The sequence below is a fragment of the Pelophylax lessonae genome (assembly GCF_965119305.1).
Source record: "Pelophylax lessonae genome assembly, chromosome: 3".
Taxonomy (NCBI): domain Eukaryota; kingdom Metazoa; phylum Chordata; class Amphibia; order Anura; family Ranidae; genus Pelophylax; species Pelophylax lessonae.
In genome coordinates, this window is record NC_138770.1 from 34,541,567 (window position 1) to 34,562,540 (window position 20,974).

The 20,974-nt window shown below is 43.4% G+C and overlaps 1 protein-coding gene across 1 annotated transcript in view; it reads right to left on the reverse strand.

Moving 5' to 3' along the window:
• LOC309550280 (maltase-glucoamylase-like) overlaps positions 1-20,974 on the reverse strand; it is a gene marked incomplete at its 5' end in the record, with an annotated part of 526,737 nt that overhangs the window by 204,042 nt on the left and 301,721 nt on the right. Inside the window, one exon of the mRNA XM_082250685.1 lies at positions 2,510-2,626. Within this exon, the coding sequence (XP_082106811.1) occupies positions 2,510-2,626 (117 nt within the window). The remainder of the gene's footprint in view (positions 1-2,509; positions 2,627-20,974) is intronic.

Consider the following 20,974-nt stretch of genomic DNA (forward strand, 5'->3'; position numbering starts at 1 on the left):
TAGTAATTAAAAAAAAGTTTATACAATGTTGATTATAATTCTCTGTATTGTTTTCTTCTTCTGTGACCGCTGCCTATTTGTACCACAGGGTGCTAATAGTTTTTTAATAATAAAAGCTCTGACTGATGCACATAAACTATTAAGAATAATTTGCAGGAAACAATAAGGTTTTCTGTAATAGCATTTTCCTTCGTTAGTTTCTTCTAATTTAGATGTTTTTAGAGAATGTATTCATCTGAGAATTACAGTACATCTTCACTCTTATACTCCCTTGGAACATAGTGCTAATTATAGAAAATTATACAACTGTGGGGGCGCTATGATTTATGATATAGAAAGCTCAATATGGTGACTTCTTTATTACCAAGATTCCCACACACACACACCATTTCTAAGTACTGCTACCACTCTTTCCAGTTAACCGGTTGCCGACTGCCGCACGACTATTTACTGCGGCGGTCAGCCCCGGCCAGGCAGAGTGACGTAGATCTACGTCGCTCGCCTGTCACTTCCTTGTGAGCCAATAGCGGGCGTGCGCGCGCCCGTGGAGGCACGCGCCCGCCGCGGCTCGTTCACAGGGAAGTCAGTGCGTGTGACCGGCAGACCCGATGTCCGCCGGTCACTTGCCGATCATCGGTACAGAGCAGAGATGTATAGTAACTAAGTAGAACTACTTCACTACTGTACTTAAGTACCGAAAGGCGGTATCTGTACTTTCCTGGAGTAGAATTTTCTTCTCCTACTTCCACTTTCACTTCACTACATTTTTTCAATGATTTCAATACTTCTACTCAGATATTTTTTTTTTTGTGCTGCATAGTTACAATTATAAAAATTACCACTGCCAGAACAGTAGATGGCAGGTTTCATGAAGCTCAAAACATGTGTATTATCAGCGCATAAGAAAATAAATGCTACTGTATGTATAAATAAAAGCTGCATTTGAAATAATAAAAAACAATATGATGTTCAAACTTTTGACTTCTTTCTTTAATAACTACATAACACAGTACTTGTACTTTTACTTTCAGTACTTGAGTAGTAATTTTTTTTCCAAAACTACTGGTACTTTTACTTTCAGTACTTGAGTGGCAAAATTTAAAAAAAAACTACTTGCAATACTTAAGTACAAAAAATGTTGAATACTTTAGTACTTCTACTCAAGTCACTTTTTGATCGAGCGCTTCCACTTCTACTCAAGTCACTTTTTGATCGAGCACTTGTACTTTTACTCAAGTATGGGTTTCGAGTACTTTATGCAACTCTGGTACAGAGGGAGAAAGGCAGGCGGCTGATGTAAACAAGCCGCCTGTCATTCTCCCCTGTGTAGAAACCGTGATCATACGGTTCTACTATGTAGGACCGTTGATCACTGTTCCTACACTAGTAGCCACAGCCAATCAGAGTAAAAAGCAAGCCCCTAGGGACACACTTAACCCCTCCCTCCCCAATAAAGTTAACCCCTTCCCTGCCAGTGTCATTTTGCAGTAACAGTGCATATGTATAGCACTGATTACTGCAGTAATGTCACTGGTAGCCCCAAAAGTGTCAAAAATGTCAGTCAAGGGTCTGATCTGTCCGCCGCAATGTCGCAGTACCGCAAAAAAAATCGCAGATCGCCGCCATTACGCGTTAAAAAAAAAAAACACCAAAAATGACCAAAATCTTTCCCTTAGTTAGTAAACGCAATAACTTTTGCGCAAACCAATCAAAATACGCTTTTTGCAATTTTTTTTACCAAACATATGTAGTAAAAAACAAATCGGCCAAAAATGTTAAAAAATTTTGATTTTTACATTTTTTTGGGGGGGAATTTCATATAAAAAAATGTGAAAAATATTGTTATTTTTGCAAAATTTACGCTTTTTTTTTTTGTTTATAGCGCAAAAAGTAAAAAGCGCACAGGTGATCAAATACCACCAAAAGAAAGCTCTGTTCGTGGGAAAAAAAAGGACGCCAAATTCGTTTAGGTACAGCGTCGCACGACCACGCAATTGTCCGTTAAAGTCACGCAGTACAAAATCGCAAAAAAAACCCTGGTCAGGAAGGGGGTAAAATCTTCCGGGGCTTAAGTGGTTAAAGGCCCAGTATACCTAAAGTAAATGATGTTTGATAACATAGTACAGTAACTGTTTAAACACCACGTGATGTTCACATGCTATGTGCTGCAATAGATATGAGTATCACATGCTATGTTTCTATATTATATGGGTTAAAACTGGTTTAAAGTCCAGAGACTGTTGCTATCTATGTTTATTGCAGACATCCTACAAGAGAGTGTTTAATATAATAGTGGTATTATGAAGAAAAATAAAAAAATAATGTATCAGAAGATTATTATAGTTCAAATTTTGAAGTGAAATGCAAAGCTTTATATATATATTTCCAACCAGTTCATTAGATGTGTAGGTGTGTACTTTAAGTTTACAAGTCCTTTCATAGAACTAGCTGAGTATAATATTATTACAAATAATTTGATGAAAAAGGTGTCACTATCAGTTTTACTTACAATCCACAGTCCGTCAAACTTAATATGGTTCCTTCGATATTCCTCAAGTTCCCGGTGCCACCACTTCGCAGTTCGTTCAAGGAAGAAGTCAGGGAATGCAGCATAAGCTCTATAAAGCTATGAGAAAAAGAAAAGCCTTACATATCACCAAATTCTCTGTCTCAAAAAATGGTAATGGTTTTTGTTGTTGTTGGCTCTTCTAAAAATGTACAGTTTGAAGGAATACGAGGAGGAATTTGGCTTAAAGTGGTTGTAAAGGTAGAAGGTTTTCTATGCAGTAAGGAAAAAAAAAACCTTCTGCATGCAGCTTCCCCCACAGTACATACCTGAGGCCGATTTTGATCCAGCGATGTGCATGAGAGCCGAGGCTCTCTCGGCTCTCTCACTCCTCTTTTGCTCAGGTACAGCAGCTGGGGGCGGGGCTGAGTCCTGTCCATGGGACACACTAAGCAAGGCTCAGGAGCAAGCACGCATGGGTGCCACCATTGCAATTGGCTTGCTTTGGGGCACTTGGTGGGAGAATGGAGCCCAGGGCACCAGTGGGGGACCCCATAAGAAGCAGTGTGGGGCTGCTCTGTGCAAAACCATTGCACAAAGCAGGTAAGTATAACATGTTTCTTTTATTTTAATTAAAAAGAAAAGGGCCAAATCAGGCCTGGCTCCAGTAGACTTGATCATGGACAGATTGCTTGGCTGGCCTTCACCTTTTCAGTATTTATATTATACTGTATGTGGAACCTAGTGGAAGGGGAATGAGATCTGTAGGGATGGGCCGAACACCCCCCTGTTCAGTTCGCAGCAGAACTACCGAACATGGGAAATGTTCTAACCCGAACATTGGAGTCTATGGGAGCCGAACAGGAAAAATCAAAAGTGCCCATTTTAAAGACCTATATGCAAGTAATTGGCCATAAACGGGTTATGGGGGGTCTGGTACTTCCCTGGGGGACATGTATCAATATATATATATATATATATATATATATATATATTTTTTTTTTTTTTTTAAAGCAATCATTTTTTTAGGAGCAATTATGCATAAAGTGCAACAATAAAAATGAAAAATGTCTTTAGATATATTGCCTGGGGTTCCCCTTAATGTTCCTGTAAAGTAGCGCATCTGTAGCATGCATAACACATGCTAAAGCAAAAACGAAATTTCTAAAGAAAAAAAAATAATCAAATCCCATTTAAAATGTATCGCTGTTACGGACCGTTTCAGCAGACAAGGGGTTAAAATCCGTTTAGGCGATATGCCCCTTTCTGAGAGACAGGCACGGCTACTTGCAGGACACCAAACTCCCGAACTGGATACAAAATAGCACTCCAACCTGGAACCTCACGATTAGCTGCTAGCAGACGAACAGGAAAAGCATACATCAGCTTACACTCCTAGCAATCAGTCTCCAACAGCATACAGTGAATCCCCCCAAGAACGAGACAAGGCTCCGTGTGAGGCTCAAGCAGTGGTCTGTTTATTGAGGGCTACCTGCCCCTGTATTTATGCAGGTCTCCCACCTGGTGGACACTCCCCTAGGGGACCAAATGGAAGACTGTGACACAGGCAGACATGTATCACATTACAGACTCACAGAAGCAAAACATCCCCACAATGCATCCTGGCTTCCCCCCTTCTGCCCTGGAGACAATTGGAGAAGTAATTCAAATATCTCCCAGGACAAAGGCAAAACTCCATTACACACGTGGGGACCCAAATACAGTAATATGCTCTAAAATACATAAAGTTACTTTTTATACATTAAACACAGACATGTAACATATCCCCATATAGCTCAGGTCTGCTCATTAACATGCTTATCAATAGTCTCAGACACAGAACAATGGTTCCATAACGAGCCCTCAATACACATTTCTCTGAGTGTCAATACATCCCTTAGCAGACAACAGGTGAGGTCATTAGCACACCTGACAATGGAGTGAATGGAGAGCCACCTCAGACAGCCCGTCTCCTCAGAACTTCCTGTAATGACCATATTAGGAGTTGACTTCCTGTTCAGAGACCTCATGGCAAATGGGAACAAAAATCTTCATATTACAAGGGAGGCATTATTCCTGAATATGACTGTCCCATTTTTAGTAGTCCAAAGCATATTTTCAGTGTTCACCACCCTCCTGGTCACCCTGCATCCATGACAGATGCAGGGTGACTTAAACATAAGAAAGCCACACAAGGCTGGACATAGTGCCTCCCAACCTCTTTAAAGGAATTTGGGGTCCACAACCCCCATGCCCAAAGTGACTCCTGTCACAATCGCGATAACAATTGCCGACTGCCGGCTAATGGGAAAAAAAAAACTACCCCAAATAAAAAAAAAATTGGGTGTGGGGGTCCCCAAAATCCATATCAGACCCTTATCTGAGCCCAGCAGGTCAGGAAATGGGAGGGGACGAGTGAGCGACCCCCCCTCCTCCTGAACATACCAGGCCACCAGGTGACATAGTCGGGTGGTCCTGCTTTATGCCTATATAAGAAATGTCAAAGCAAGAGTAAGCATACGGCGAGAGGCCTCCCAGGAGGCAATAGCGTTTTACATCTTTTTACTATTTTGAGTCCAGTGGGAGTTGTTATTGACGATAAATTAACCTTGAGGGCCACTATTCATTTATTTTTTTATAAAGGACTTGTCAAAAACTGTTTTTTGTGGTTATTACTTTTTGACAATTTTGACTGTGAATTAACCACTTGCCGACCGCTCACATGGAGCGTACTGCGGCACAGTGGCTCGTTCCCGTCCAGCGACGTAGACCTATGTCGCTGGACTCCTCCCCCTGTAGGCGGCACTCGCGTGCCGCCGGAGGCTCGCTCCCGCTGTTTTCATTCACAGCGGGAGTCGGGCCAGGGGAGGAGCGGCGGCGATCGCCGCTGCTCTGCCCCGATCGTCGGGGAATCGAGTGAGGAGATCCACCCGCCTGTGTAAACAGAGCGGGCGGATCTCCTAAGTGACAGGGAGTGACAGATCGGATTGTTCAGTATAGCTGAACATGCGAACTGTCCTTCTGTCACTCAGTCACCTCCCCCCACACATGTCAGTAAGCACCAGGCATACATTAACCCCGTGATCACCAATAAAATTAACCCCTTCACTGCCAGTGTCATTTTTACAGTAACAGTGCATATGTATAGCACTGATTACTGCAGTAATGTCACTGGTACCCCCAAAAGTGTCAAAAATGTCAGTCAAGGGTCCGATCTGTCCGCCGCAATGTCGCAGTCCCGCAAAAAAAAATCGCAGATCGCCGCCATTACGCGTTAAAAAAAACCACCAAAAATGACAGAAATCTTTCACGTAGTTAGTAAACGCAATAACTTTTGCGCAAACCAATCAAAATACGCTTATTGTGAATTTTTTTTACCAAACATAGGTAGCAGAAAACAAATTGGCCAAAAATGTAAAAAAATTTTGATTTTTACATTTTTTGGGGGGAATTTCATATAAAAAAATGTGAAAAATATTGTTGTTTTTTCAAAATTTACGCTCTTTTTTTGTTTATAGCGCAAACAGTAAAAATCGCACAGGTGATCAAATACCACCAAAAGAAAGCTCTGTTTGTGGGAAAAAAAGGATGTAAATTTTGTTTGGGTACGGCATCGCACGACCGCGCAATTGTCAGTTAAAGTTGCACAGCGCGGAATCGCAAAAAGTGGCCCAGACGTAAGACAGCAAAATCCTCCGGTGGTAAAGTGGTTAAAGATGAAATAATCTTCATATAGTGTAAAAAAAACTCCTCCAAGTGAAAAAACAACGCACTCCATGGTCCCACACCAGTGCCCAAATCAAAGGCTTATCAGAACGGCATAACCCTCACAATGAGAAGTCATATAGCGCTTGAGAGTGGTTAGCTTAGTTCCTGGATATTGGATGTTGCCACTTCAATCCAACATATAAAGTCAACAGCCACTCAGGGAAATTTGCATGAAAAAAATGGAAATGCTCCACATAATATAAAATCAATGGTAACAAATATTTATTAAAAACAATTAAATTCACATGTATAAAAACATAAACAGAGGAGCTGTACAGTACAAATCAAAATCCCCAAGAGAATATACAGATAGCTTCCATATTTTGTGAAGACATCTTGGCCTGGGCTCTGCCTTACATCTCTCATCAAAAATTACATCTTCTGGAGATTTTTAATTTTTAATTCGCAGTAGGCTTTTTTGTTTGCATGGACATTCTATGATATACACACACTTTGGACTGTTATCAGTTCCGTTTTTGTTTTATGAGCGCTACACTTTTGTATGGGTTTATTTGATATTACTATTTTGGATCTAACGGAGTGCTGGCTGCTGGTTTAGGGATTTTACCCTTTTTAGATCAATGTTTTTAGCTTTAAGAAGTATCTACATATACTTGATAAGCTCCCTATGTACTGGTTATGTTTCCTCATAATGCTACACCTATTTATTCATTGTATGTGCAAAACATTTCAAAATCTGTCAGTGTTGTATAATGCATATAGCAGTAATAAATGTAAAAAGTTAAATATTCTACACAAATTTAAATCTGTCCAGAACTTTCCTGTCAAGTGCTCGTGGGGAGAGGACAAAAAGATGCTCTATATGGTGCAAGTTTTGGAATCCAAATATGCTATTGCCACTACAGTTTGGAACACCTAAAAACTATTGGATATGGATATATGCATGAATGTGTAAGGTCTTACCACCTTCACTTTTAGTAATGATGACTCTCATTACTAAATGAGAGCACAGTTTGTGTTTTTTGGTGTACTTCTCCAAAACGAAAAGAGGCAATAAAGGAGCTATTGGCAATTATTGGACAGTTTGGAGCCTTTCGATTATCTTGCAGCCTAGGCACATGAGACATGCAATTTCACCTGCTTGGTTGGTTAATTATCTCTTACAGTATATCACAAAAGTGAGTACACCCCTCACATTTTTGTAAATATTTTATTATATCTTTTCATGTGACAACACTGAAGAAATGACACTTTGCTACAATGTAAAGTAGTGAGTGTACAGCTTGTATAACAGTGTAAATTTGCTGTCCCCTCAAAATAACTCAACATACAGCCATTAATGTCTAATCCGCTGGCAACAAAAGTGAGTACACTCCTAAGTGAAAATGTCCAAATTGGGCCCAAAAGGTAAATATTTTGTGTGGCCACCATTATTTTCCAGCACTGCCTTAACCCTCTTGGGCATGGAGTTCACCAGAGCTTCACAGGTTTCCACTGGAGTCCTCTTCCACTCCTCCATGATGACATCACAGAGCTGGTCGGTGTTAGAGACCCTGCACTCCTCCACCTTCCATTTGAGGATGCCCCACAGATGCTCAATAGGGTTTAGGTCTGGAGAAATGCTTGGCCAGTCCATCACCTTTACCCTCAGCTTCTTTAGCAAGGCAGTGGTCATCTTGGAGGTGTGTTTTGACATTTCGTTATCATGTTGGAATACTGCCCTGTGGCCAAGTCTTCAAAGGGAAGGGATCATGCTCTGGTTTAATATGTCAAAGTACATGTTGGCATTCATGGTTCCCTCAATGAACTGTAGCTCCCCAGTGCCGGCAGCACTCATGCAGCCTCAGACCATGACACCCCCACCACCATGCTTGTCTGTAGGCAAGACACACTTGTCTTTGTACTCCTCACATGGTTGCCGCCACACACGCTTGACACCATCTGAACCAAATACGTTTATCTTGGTCTCATCAGACCACAGGCATGGTTCCAGTAATCCATGTCCTTAGTCTGCTTGTCTTCAGAAAACTGTTTGCGGGCTTTCTTGTGCATCATCTTTAGAAGAGGCTTCCTTTTGGCATGACAGCCATGCAGACCAATTTGATGCAGTGTGCGGCGTATGGTCTGAGCACTGACAGTCTGACCCCCCCACCCCTTCAACCTTTGCAGCAATGTTGGCAGAACTCATACATCTATTTCCCAAGGACAACCTCTGGGTATAATGCTAAGCATGTGCACTCAAATTCTTGGCAATCTTCTTATAGCCTAGGCCATCTTTATGTAGAGCAACAATTCTTATTTTCAGATCCTCAGAGTTCTTTGCTTGAGGTGCCATGTTTAACTGCCTGTGACCAGTATGAGAGAATGAGAGTGATAACATCAGATTGAACACACCTGCTTCCTATTCACACCCGAGACCTTGTAACACTAACGAGTCACATGACACCGGGGAGGGAAAATGGTCTTGGGCCCAGTTTGGACATTCTCACTTAGGGGTGTACTCACTTTTGTTGCCAGCGGTTTTGACATTAATGGCTGTGTTTAGAGTTTTTTTAGGGGAACTTTACATTGTAGCAAAGTGTCATTTCGTCAGTGTTGTCACATGAAAAGATATAAAAATTTTTTTACAAATATGTGAGGGGTGAATTCACTTTTGTGAGATACTGTATGTGGGATAACTGCACATATTGAATGGCTTCTGATGGCAAATCTGGAGCAGCACATGATTTTCACATACAGAGGCTGGTACACACGTACTTTGGTGACTGGATCGAGAAACTTTCTTACCAGCACCCCACTTGTGCACTGCACTTATTCTATGGAATAACGAAAACATTGAGTATTATGGATCTAAGCTAGCAGGTGCAAGTATCCCCCATAGGCTTAGAGTCCATCTGATACCCTCTCTGTTTAGTAATTGATAGGGTTACAAAACTACATTCACACAGATTTTAAATAAGTGCTCTATTTCGATTTAGTGACACTAAATATCAGTTTCACACAGGAAGTTAAAAAGAAGTGCAGCTTTGACTGTGGAGTATTTTTCTGCCATTAAGAACAGAATGGAAACAGTGATTATTAATCGTCGAAGAGAACCTAAAAGAAAAAGAGGACCAAATTTGATCTGGATTACAAAGAAAATTCTCAGCAATAAGTATAGAGGTGGACTGGTCAGTTTACATTGGACAGTGGAGTACAGACCCGAAGGGACACAACATTTGAAATCAATCTATGAAATGCCTAAAGTAATACAATTTCTGGGGTCAGTTTAACTCTGTTTAATGTGACCTTGGCGTATATATGTGGTACATTTTCCCAGAATTGCTTAATTAGATGACAACTCCACCAGATATGTGTAAGAGTGCCAGCCTCTTTCAGACAACACCAGCTGAGGTTTAAATAAATTGAAGAGATTTGTGACGGGATGCAGGTTTAGGAGGACTTACTATTTGGTCTTCCAATGATTGTTTAGGGAATGGGCACTCTTTGGTAGCAGCATTAAAAGTGCATTGTAAGGAGTAGTTAAGAGATGCCTGAAATGCTTATTAGGAATGATCGAACGGTTCGGGTCGACCATCGGTTCGGCCCGAACATTGGCTGTTCGAGGCTCGGCCGAATTTAGAACTTTTTGCCCAAAAAGTTTGGAATTCGGCAACCAGAACCGACCAAAATGCAATGGTTCAGGAAATGGGCTTTAAAAGCCTGTGATTGGACCAGAACCCTCAGTAAAAGCCAATTGGGGGCGCAGGAGAATTCTAGAAATGTGATTGGAGTGACTAGGGGGTCCATAGTCCAATCATTAGTGAATACGCCCCCCAGTATATAAGATAGCCCCCGCCAAATTCCTAGCATTCTTATACAGGGACATGGAAGAGAGTGGAATGCTGTTCTGTTACTTCTGCTACAAACTGTTACGGGAAGTGTCATTTAGCAATTTTTAGTGTGAGGAAAGGGATATCTAGTGTAGTTAGGGTGCTATTTTCCACTATAGTTAGCTTTAATTTATTCAGTTTCTGTAGGGAAAGTGTTAAGTGTAAGGGGACCGTAGTGTAGTGTAGGGTTAACTGACAGTGACTGCTATGGAAGGGTGACAAAACCCTTCCATAGCAGGGTGACCGCTATAGAGAAAAGATCGTTTCTCTTGTGTCACTTTCAGAGCAGGGATATGGCTCCACTCCTGTCAGCATTCTTTTTGCTGCAGGCGTTGCTAGTGCTTTTTTGAGGACAGGAGCTTTTTTGTGAAAGGAGCAGAACACAATACTTTTGCTAATGAAATAATTTGCACTAATATGGCTACGCTCCCAACACACATATATATGTGTAAGTGTAATATACATATAAGTGTGTGTGTATATATATACCCCTATACAGAAGTTCAGATGTTTTGCCTGCCTCCAAAGAACCCAAAAAAATGCCTGCAAGAACAAACCTGGGCATTTTTTTTTGGCGCTTGCATTTTTTTGCCAGCGCCAAAAAAAAAATGCCCAGGTTTGTTCTTGCAGGCGTTTTATTGGGTTCTTTGGAGGCAGGCATGACATCTGAACTTCTGTATAGGGGTATATATACACACCTACACATATATAGGTGTGAAAGGAGCAGAACAGTATACTTTTGCTAATGAAATAATTTGCACTAATATGGCTCCGCTCCCAACACACCTATATATGTGTAAGTGTAAAATACATATCAGTGTGTGTTTATATATATATACCCCTATACAGAAGTTCAGATGTTTTGCCTGCCTCCAAAGAACCCAAAAAAATGCCCAAAAATGCCAGCACCAAAAAAAAAATGCCCAGGTTTGTTCTTGCAGGCATTTTTTGGGCATTTTTTTGGGTTCTTTGGAGGCAGGCAAAACATCTGAACTTCTGTATAGGGGTATATATATACACACACACTTATATGTATATATACCCATACACATATATAGGTGTGAAAAGAGCAGAACACTATACTTGCGCTAATGAAATAATTAGCAAAAGTATAGTGTTCTGCTACTTTCACACCTATATATGTGTATGGGTATATATACATATAAGTATGTGTCTATATATACCCCTATACACAAGTTCAGATGTTTTGCCTGCCTCAAAAGACCCCAAAAATGCCCAAAAAAATGCTTGCTACTAAACCGGCAAGGTGTGAAAAGAGCGGAGCCATATCCCTGCTCTATAAGTGACAAAATACAAACTATCTCTTTTTTTTTCTGGTTCTGGACATGCTACAGAGCTGAAACTTCACAGGTACACTTTTTAGACCCCCCAGATACTAAATCCAAAGTCAAAATCAAAAAATCTCTCTCTCTTTTTATTTTTTTTTAATGTTTTCAATAATTGGCTCTCTATCAAAAATGACAATTTTTAAGAACTTTTTTTGTGTGATTAATAGTCCCTGGGGCATGACCCAGAACCCTAGGCACTTTTTAGGGGCATTTATTGGGTTTTAGGGCTTTAAAAAATGGATTTTTGTAAAATCTTACCGTAAAATCCTTTTCTCTTAGCTCATTGACAGACGTAGTCCTCGGTGATACACCACCTTCGGGTTATGTTGCCTCCACAGGAGCAGGACTAGACAGGAAATTAAAAAGCTCTGGCCACACCCCAGGGGCAGTCCCAGAGGGTATATCCTCTCTCTCTCTGCCTCAGCAAATCAGTTATGTGAAAAAGCAGTGCTTAGAGAATTTAACCCAACCCAACTCCAAAACAGAGGGGCGGGGACTACGTCTGTCGATGAGCTAAGAGAAAAGGATTTTACGGTAAGATTTTACAAAAATCCATTTTTCTCTAGCGCTCATTGACAGACGTAGTCCTCGGTGATACACCACCTTCGGGACGTCCCAGAGCAGTATCACAACTGAGGGGTGGGAAAATGGAAATCAAATCCCAATCTAGAAGGCCCAACCGGTGCCAACTAGAAGTTTACAATGCTCATCCTTAATGATGAGACTCAACAAAAAAGGAGAAAAATTTTTTTTTTTTTTTTTTTTCAAACAGAAAAAACCCTCGAGGTAGACCACCGGTCTCCTCAAATTGCGGCCTGCAAAACCTTGCGGCCAAATGAGGCATCCGCCGATGCCGTCACATCAATTTTATAGAACTTTGTAAAGGTATGTACCGACGACCAGGTGGCCGCCTTACATACCTGGACCACTGACGCCTGATGGCGAAAGGCCCAGGAAGTACTGAGCGCTCGAGTGGAGTGCGCCCTAACAGGGAACGGAGGACTCTGACCCTTAATAGAATAAGCCTGTACCACCGTTTGTCTAATCCATTTGGCAATGGTCGCGGCAGATGCAGGCAAACCCTTTCTGGGGCCATCCGTGATCACAAAAAGTGAATCCGTCTTACGGAATGATTCCGTAGCTTTCAGGTATACCCTGATTGCCCGAATCACATCTAAGGAATGCAACGCATGTTCCCGATGATGCTTGGGCTGAGGACACAAGGAAGGTAGTACAATATCTTCATTCAGATGAAAATCTGAAACCACCTTGGGAAGAAAAGATGGCTTAGGATGAAGTACTACCTTATCCCTATGAATCACTAGGTATGGTGACTGGCATGATAATGCAGCCAGTTCTGACACCCTGCGAGCAGAAGTAATAGCCACCAAGAAGGCCACTTTCTGGGATAAAGTAAGCAAGGGAATCTCCCTGATGTTTTCAAAGGGAGGTTTCTGTAGAACCGACAAAACCAAATTAAGATCCCAAGGCGGTAAGGGCGCGCGGACTGGAGGAGCCAGGTGCCGCACCCCCTGGATGAAATTCCGCACCAAGGATTTGGTAGCTAAAGGCTTCTGAAAGAAGATTGCTAATGCTGAAACTTGACCCTTGATGGTGCTCAAGGCTAGCTTCTGCTCAACCCCTTGTTGCAAAAAGGCCAATATTCGAGACACCGAATAGGTACGTGGAGGAAATCCTAAAGATTCGCACCACGCAATATAAGTTTTCCATGTGTGATAATAGACTTTGCTGGAAGTCGCTTTCCTTGCTTTAATAAGGGTAGGAATGACTGAAGCTGACAAACCTCTGTCCTTCAGTACTTGGGTCTCAATGGCCAGGCCATTAAACCCAGCGACTGTAAAGCATGATGGTAAATTGGTCCTTGAGACCACAGACACTCCCTGAGACGAAGTTCCCACGGAACGTGTACGACTAACATGTCCAAGTCGGCCAGGCCGGCTTGAGGAGGCCAGCCTAGAATTTCTAGGACCACTGGCGCTGATTGAATCTGAACCAGGCGTCCCTAGAGGTATCTGGCCCCGACCATCCGAGAAAGTCTGGTCGTTTTCTGTTCCCACACATTTATCAGATACCTGATAGTTATCAGGAAAGGTGATCTTTTCTGGTTGAACCTCAGGGACCGAAGTCACCCGACTAGAGGCTACTTGGCCTATCTGGTCAACCAGATCCGATTCCTGTGAGGTATCGGGACTAATCTTGGGAAAAGGTAAAGGAAAAGATCTATTCAGGGAACGGTAACTACCGCTTCCTGTAGTACTTAAATGTTGGAAGGGAAGAATCGCACCGGTAGTAGTGGTTGATGCTCGATCTAATGTCCTGAATACCGGTGAAAACGTCCCCCCACCCTGAAACCGGGTGGGGGCGCACCTTCAGGCTGTGTACTCCTTTGCTTCGGGTTTGGCTGGGTTGGTCCCCTTCTTGAACCCTCCTGGAGGAGTCTTGCCTTTCCCGCTAGTACCAGCCGGGCGCCCTTTATGGGCGGTAAAGAAAGGTCCTCGCTTGTTGCGAGGTCCCTTAGCTTTTGCAGCCTGTGGCAAAAAAGTGCTCTTGCCCCCAGTGGCATCCTTAATGTTTCATCTAGGTTGGCCCCAAATAGACGATTCCCCTGAAAAGGGAGATTTGTCAAGGTCTTTTTGGAACCTAGGTCAGCTGACCAGCATTTTAACCACAGCACACGTCTGAGGATCACCGCTGTCTTAGATGCATGCCCTAATAAGGGAGTAGTGTCCAAGGCTGCGTCACAGATAAACTGTAGCCCTTGTATAATCTGTTCCATCAAATCAGATGTCTCCTGGGGAATATCTTTTCCCCTAAGTTCTTGGCGTACCATTTTCGCCCATTCCGTAAGTGTCTGGGAAACTAGACCAATAACAATTACTGGTCTAAAAGCTGACCCTATCAGAGAGAAGATGGTGCGGGACTCTGCTTCCATCTTTTGATCCAACGGATCCTTAAAGGACGAAGTGTCCTCCACTGGAATAACCGTGGCTTTATTCAGCCTGGAAATAGGCGGATCCACGACTGGTGGTACCGTCCATTTCTTAATGATGGATTCCTCAAACGGATAGCGTCTAGCAATACGCTTGGAAATAGTAAAGGTACGTTTAGAATGCTCCCATTCTCCTTTAATCTGATTACCGAAACATTTAGGTACAGGAAAAGCCTTCATCGTCTTGATGGGCTTATTAGTACCAAAAGGAATCTCTGTTTCAGTTGCCTCTGCCGGTAAAGCCTCAAGTTTTAAGGTTTCCTGCACTGCCACAACTAGTGCGTCCACCAATGCTTCTTCCTGAATTATAGCGGGAGAAGAAACGTCCTCCTCACTGTCTGAGGGGGCTTTACCTGGGATAACAGCCCTTGCAGAGGAACCTGCAATTGCCGTGACCACCTCTGAATCTGAGTCAGAGGTGTCAGATGGTATAGGGGTAGGCGGGGGTCGCTTCCTTGACCCCCGTCCCTGACAGGCCGCCTCCACCCGAGCCACCATAGACTCCAAAATTGCTGTAAATGACTCTATACTCTGTGCACCGGCGGGTCCCGTGGCCCCCTCGAGGGAAACAGGTGGGGGAATATGTGTGGCAGGGTCCATGATAATTCCAGTTACTTCCTGGATAATATAATTCAAAAATAAAACTTTTTTTTTTTTTTTTTTTCGACCCCCAGCGCCACAAAAGCCCCTTAGTGTTACCTGCTAGGGATCCCTATCGATCGAGAGAGAGAGAGAGATAGACCCCCAGGCTCACCACTTGATGCTCAGAGTTTAACTGCAACAGGTTACAGCGCTGTCTTGACAAACAGGAAGTCTTTTGGCTGGCTGCCCAGGAAAAAAGGAGGCGGCTCCGCCCCTCTGTACGCCTTCCGGCGCCTCCCCCAAGCTCCACGAGGTGTTTGGATCACCTCAAACATGGCCGCCCCCATGCTGGAGACACGAGGCTACGCCAAAATGGCGGCTCGTGCGATCCAGCAAAAAAAATGGCGGCGGCCCGTACTGAATAGCGGTGTGCTGCAGGGCACACAACACTCTCTCTGCATGGGGATTTGGCGTGGTTGGCGGTACCGGCCCTGGCGGACCGCATGGCCATTCGGGAGGCCTGCTAATAGCTGGAGATCTGATTAGGAAGGCAGTCTACATGTCCGTGGCTTCTGACTGGTAGGTAGCTTATTCTTAACCCATAAGATTCCCAGAATGCCACAGATTACATCTTTAAAACATGTATACAATTAGATTGTTAGCTCCCAAACCAAGCCTCCTGGCTTTTTGCACACATAAAATCACACTCAAAGTAGGAGGATCTGTGTCATGTTGTAGGATAGAAAGGGACTCTATCTTACCATACAGAGAGGGGCCCGCGTTCACCACAAAACCCGTCAGGGGGAAAGGGGGAACATACTACTCACCATACCGGAACCAGGCGGGCACCAACTCCTGACAGTACCCCTCTCCACCGGGGCGGGAGGGCTGTCGACCGATACGGACGCCGTGACTCATGGTCTTTGGCGTTTCAGCGAGACGTTTAACTCGCGTGGACAGTCCTTTAATGGGACTTTGTCGCGGCCGACCCAGCGCGGAGCTATGGCCTGCACGCGCTCGTAGGCTGAACTGGGGTGACCACCGGATCTCAACATCCAGCCCGTCGCCCAGTTCAGCTTTCTTGCTTGAAGATCTCACAGGAACACTGGAGAAAAAAAGCTGTCTAAAAAATCCTTTAAGAAAAAATTCTTGCCAGGACCTAAGATCCCAGCAAGGTATCTAGGTCCTTACTCCTAACTAGACAGAAAATAACTGATTTGCTGAGGCAGAGAGAGAGAGGATATACCCTCTGGGACTGCCCCTGGGGTGTGGCCAGAGCTTTTTAATTTCCTGTCTAGTCCTGCTCCTGTGGAGGCAACATAACCCGAAGGTGGTGTATCACCGAGGACTACGTCTGTCAATGAGCGCTAGAGAAATTGTGTTTTTTGATTGCCGAAGTTCGGGTCCCATTGATTTCAATGGGGTTCTGAAATCCGGGCCGAACTTTCGGGAAGTTCGGATGTTCTGGCCGAACCGAACTTTTCAAAAGTTCGATCATCCCTAATGCTTATATGATTTTTTGGTCTAACCATCAGGGCCAGAGCTTTGGACAATGTAGTAAACACCTTTGATGGTGTGATGCAAGAATTAATTTTGTTTATTTGTGTATGTGGTTTGGTTGATTGAAAAGTAAGTATGTTGTATATTGTATAGTGCTGTGAAAAACAAAAACAAAAAAAAAAACATTTGATTTGGTTTGGTGACATTTGGTTGCACTCTGTTCATCTCATGGATAATACCCCTTGAGGTAGAGTTGAGTTTTAGAACATAAGCAGTGGCTCTTTGTTATCTTGTGGACATTCTACTACATTTTTTACAGTGTTGTAAAAACCCTTTTAACCTGGTCTCTCAATGACAAGGTTTTCATGTCAAGTAGTTTTTGTATTTAAACTCACAGTTTAGTCTATTCCTGGTGTGCAGCCAGTGAGGGGTCTTGTTTATGGGATTACTTCCCCTCCAGTAGCTGCAAGGGTTTGACAAGGTCTATACTAGATTCTTTTTAGTCAAGTGCCATTTTAATGAAGAGTTCTTGCAGAATTGCTTTAAGGGCTTCCCTTTTTACTGGGCCAAGTGTGGGGTCAGACATGTGGTCTGCAACAAAGTAGCAGATAGCATATTGGATATCCACTTGGCACACTGCATATAGCAGCCCTCAAAATTTCCACTCGCCTACACGCATTAGGCGAGTGGAAATAAGCTGAGGGCGAGTGTGGAGCCACATTGTGGGGAAGCGGGTGCCGCTGGCAGGCGGTTGGATGGGACAACTGGTGGCGAGTAACTCTTATAGCCTGGCTAGTAGCTCAGGACTTGAACTTTTGTGCTCTGGCATATAGCAATTGGTTCTCACTGAGTTTTCAAGTGAAAGATGATTTAGATGTGTTAGTGATATGTATTGTGAGAAACGTTGGAGTGGTCTGACCATATTTGGTTCTGAAATTTGATATAAGGAGTGCTTTACAAGGTGTGGTGGGAAATGAGAAAAAAAAATTCTGAATAGGAATTATGAACACTAGAGTAGCACGTGTAATCCCTAAGGAAGTCCAATAGCTAGGCACCTAGATCTTTGTTAACCACTTTACCACCGGAGGATTTTGCTGTCTTCCGTCCAGGCCACTTTTTGCGATTCGGCGCTGTGCGAATTTAACTGACAATTGCGCGGTCGTGCGACCCCGTACCCAAACGAAATTTACGTCCTTTTTTTTCCCACAAACAGAGCTTTCTTTTGGTGGTATTTGATCACCTGTGCGCTTTTTACTTTTTGCGCTATAAACAAAAAAAGAGCGTTTATTTTGAAAAAATAACAATATTTTTAACATTTTTTTTATATGAAATTCCCCCCAAAAAAATGTAAAAATCTAATTTTTTTAAATTTTTGGCCAATTTGTTTTCTGCTACCTATGTTTGGTAAAAAAAAAACACGATAAGCGTATTTTGATTGGTTTGCGCAAAAGTTATTGCGTTTACTAACTACGGGAAAGTTTTCTGTCATTGTTGGTGTTTTTTTTTTTAACGCGTAATGACGGCGATCTGCGATTTTTTTTTGCGGGACTGCGACATTGCGGCGGACAGATCGGACCCTTGACTGACATTTTTGACACTTTTGGGGTTACCAGTGACATTACTGCAGTAAGGAGAAAGGAGAATGAATTTGAAAAAATTTTATTTATGTCACAAATTGTTTTTTAACAGCTTTAAAGGGATATTAAAGCTTTTTTTTTTTTTAACCACTTAAGCCCCGGAAGATTTTACCCCCTTCCTGACCAGGGGGTATTTTGCGATTCGGCACTGCGTGACTTTAACGGACAATTGCGCGGTCGTGCGACGCTGTATCTAAACGAAATTTGGCGTCTTTTTTTTCCCACAAACAGAGCTTTCTTTTGGTGGTATTTGATCACCTGTGCGATTTTTTGATCATGCGCTATAAACAAAAAAAGAGCGTAAATTTTGCAAAAATAACAATATTTTTTCACATTTTTTTATATGAAATTCCCCCCCAAAAAAATGTAAAAATCTAAATTTTTTAACATTTTCGGCCAATTTGTTTTATGCTACATATGTTTGGTAAAAAAAATCGCAAAAAGCGTATTTTGATTGGTTTGCACAAAAGTTATTGCGTTTACTAACAAAGGGAAAGATTTCAGTCATTTTTGGTGTTTTTTTTTTAACGCATAATGGCGGCGATCTGCGATTTTTTTTGCGGGACTGCGACATTGCGGCGGACAGATCGGACCCTTGACTGACATTTTTGACACTTTTGGGGGTACCAGTGACATTACTGCAGTAATCAGTGCTATAAATATGCACCGTTACTGTAAAAATGACACTGGCAGGGAAGGGGTTAATTTTATTGGAGAGGGAGGGGTTAATGTATGCCTGGTGCTTACTGACGTGTGGGGGGAGGCTATGCTGAACACTCCGATCTGTCACTCCCTGTCACTTAGGAGATCCGCCCGCTCTGTTTACACAGGCGGGCGGATCTCCTCACTCAATTCCCCGATGATCGGGGAGGAGCGGCGGCGATCGCCGCTGCTCCTCCCCTGGCCCGACTCCCGCTGTAACTGAAAACAGCGGGAGCGAGCCTCCGGCGGCGCGTGAGCGCCGCCTACAGGGGGAGGAGTCCAGCGACGTAGGTCTACGTCGCTGGACGGGAACGAGCCACTGTGCCACAGTAGCAGCACAGTGGCTGGGGGTAAAGTGGTTAAGGATTGGAAAGGAGAATGAATTTGGAAAAATGTTATTTATGTCACAAATTGTTTTTTAACAGCTTTAGAGGGATATTAAAGCTTTTTTTTTTTTTTTTTTTTTAAACAAACATGTCATAGTTACCTTCTCTATGCAATGGTTTTGCACAGAGCAGTCCCTATCCTTATCTTCTCGGGTCCCCCGTCTGTGGCTCCTCCCCCTTGACCAGTGCCCCCAACAGCAAGCTGCTTGCTATAGGGTTACTGGTGCTCTACGAGTCCATAAGACACATGGAGTCCCGGCTCGACCCTGCTCCCCACTTTCTCCTCATTGGCTCACTGGCTGTTAATAAAAGCAGTGGGAGCCAATGGATCCCGCTGATGTGTCTCAGTGAGGAAAGAGAGACCCGGGACAGCAGAGGCTCCCATGCACATCCCTTGAACAATAGAAGGCTCAGGTGAGTGCAGCATACAGAACGTTATATACCTTCATGCAATGAATGTATGAAGGTAAAAATCCTTCAGCCTTTACAACCACTTTAAAGTAGGTCTTCTGGAGAAACAAGCTTTGTAAAAAGGAGGTGGAAATGGAAAGAAAAAGAACAGGATGAGGAAATGGAAAAAAAGAAACCATGTGGATAGACAGCAAAGAAAGGGAGAAAATAAAAGGAGGGGAAGGAAAGGGGTCCAAGCGGGGCTGGACAGTGTACTAGGAAGGAACAGAGGTCTATGGACTATGAGGGGATCACTAAAATCAGTAATCACAGAAAGATAAACCAAGTTAAAACAAATGGAGCAGCCTAAAGAAAAGGATGATTGGTTGATGGAGTAATTCCCATGTAAGTAGTATAAAAGCTATACAGAATGAAGGGGGTCCCTTTGAATAACAATTTGGTAATGACAGGAGTCTCAGCAAGTCTCAGACTGGTTAAAGCCCCAAAGGTTCCTGTGCAATTTAGGTAGGTAGGTGTCAGGCATGAGCTTGCAGCAGCTCTGTGCTCAGGCTGCTCAGCTGTCAGTTAATTGTCAGCACTCATTGTTTCCTCTGTGGCTCACCTAGTTATCATCATCTGCTTGTCAGTCCTGCCTACAGCCAGCCTCTTCCGACTGTTTAAGCTGCCTTGTTCATTCCTTTCCTGCCTTCACCTGGTCAACATATCTGGAGTTTCTCTGCTATGTTCTTGTGAAAGACTTTGCCCAGCTGACGTCCCTTCTGAGTTCCTGATCCTGTTCCTCTGCCACTGATTATGCTGATTTCTGGTTTTCTGATCACTGGCTTGTCTGACTTCCCATTTTGGCATCCGACCCCTGGCTATGTTTTGACCACATTTACTGTTCTGTATTATTTTTTACTATTACATACAAGTGTGATTTTACAGCATTTTCTGTCTCAGTATGACTCATGGTTCCTAACAGTAGGAAGATATGTAAGAGCAGCAGGGCCGGTGCAAGGATTTTTGCCGCCCTAGGCAAAATAAAAATTGCTGCCCACCTATATGCTCTCCCACCCCCATCCCAAGTTGCTGAAGGGGTTAAAACCAGTGGTGGCTAGTGCTCCATCGGTCGGGTCGGGGGGGGGGGGGCGTCAGGTGGACCTGGCCTCAGACCCCCCCATCACTCAAGAATCTAGTCCACACCATATTCCCCCCCCCCCCCCTCCGGGCGCCAGTTCACTTACCTTGTTCCTCCAGACGGCGACGGCTTCCCCCTCAGTCTCCTCCATGTCCCCTCTCAGAGGCCGTCTC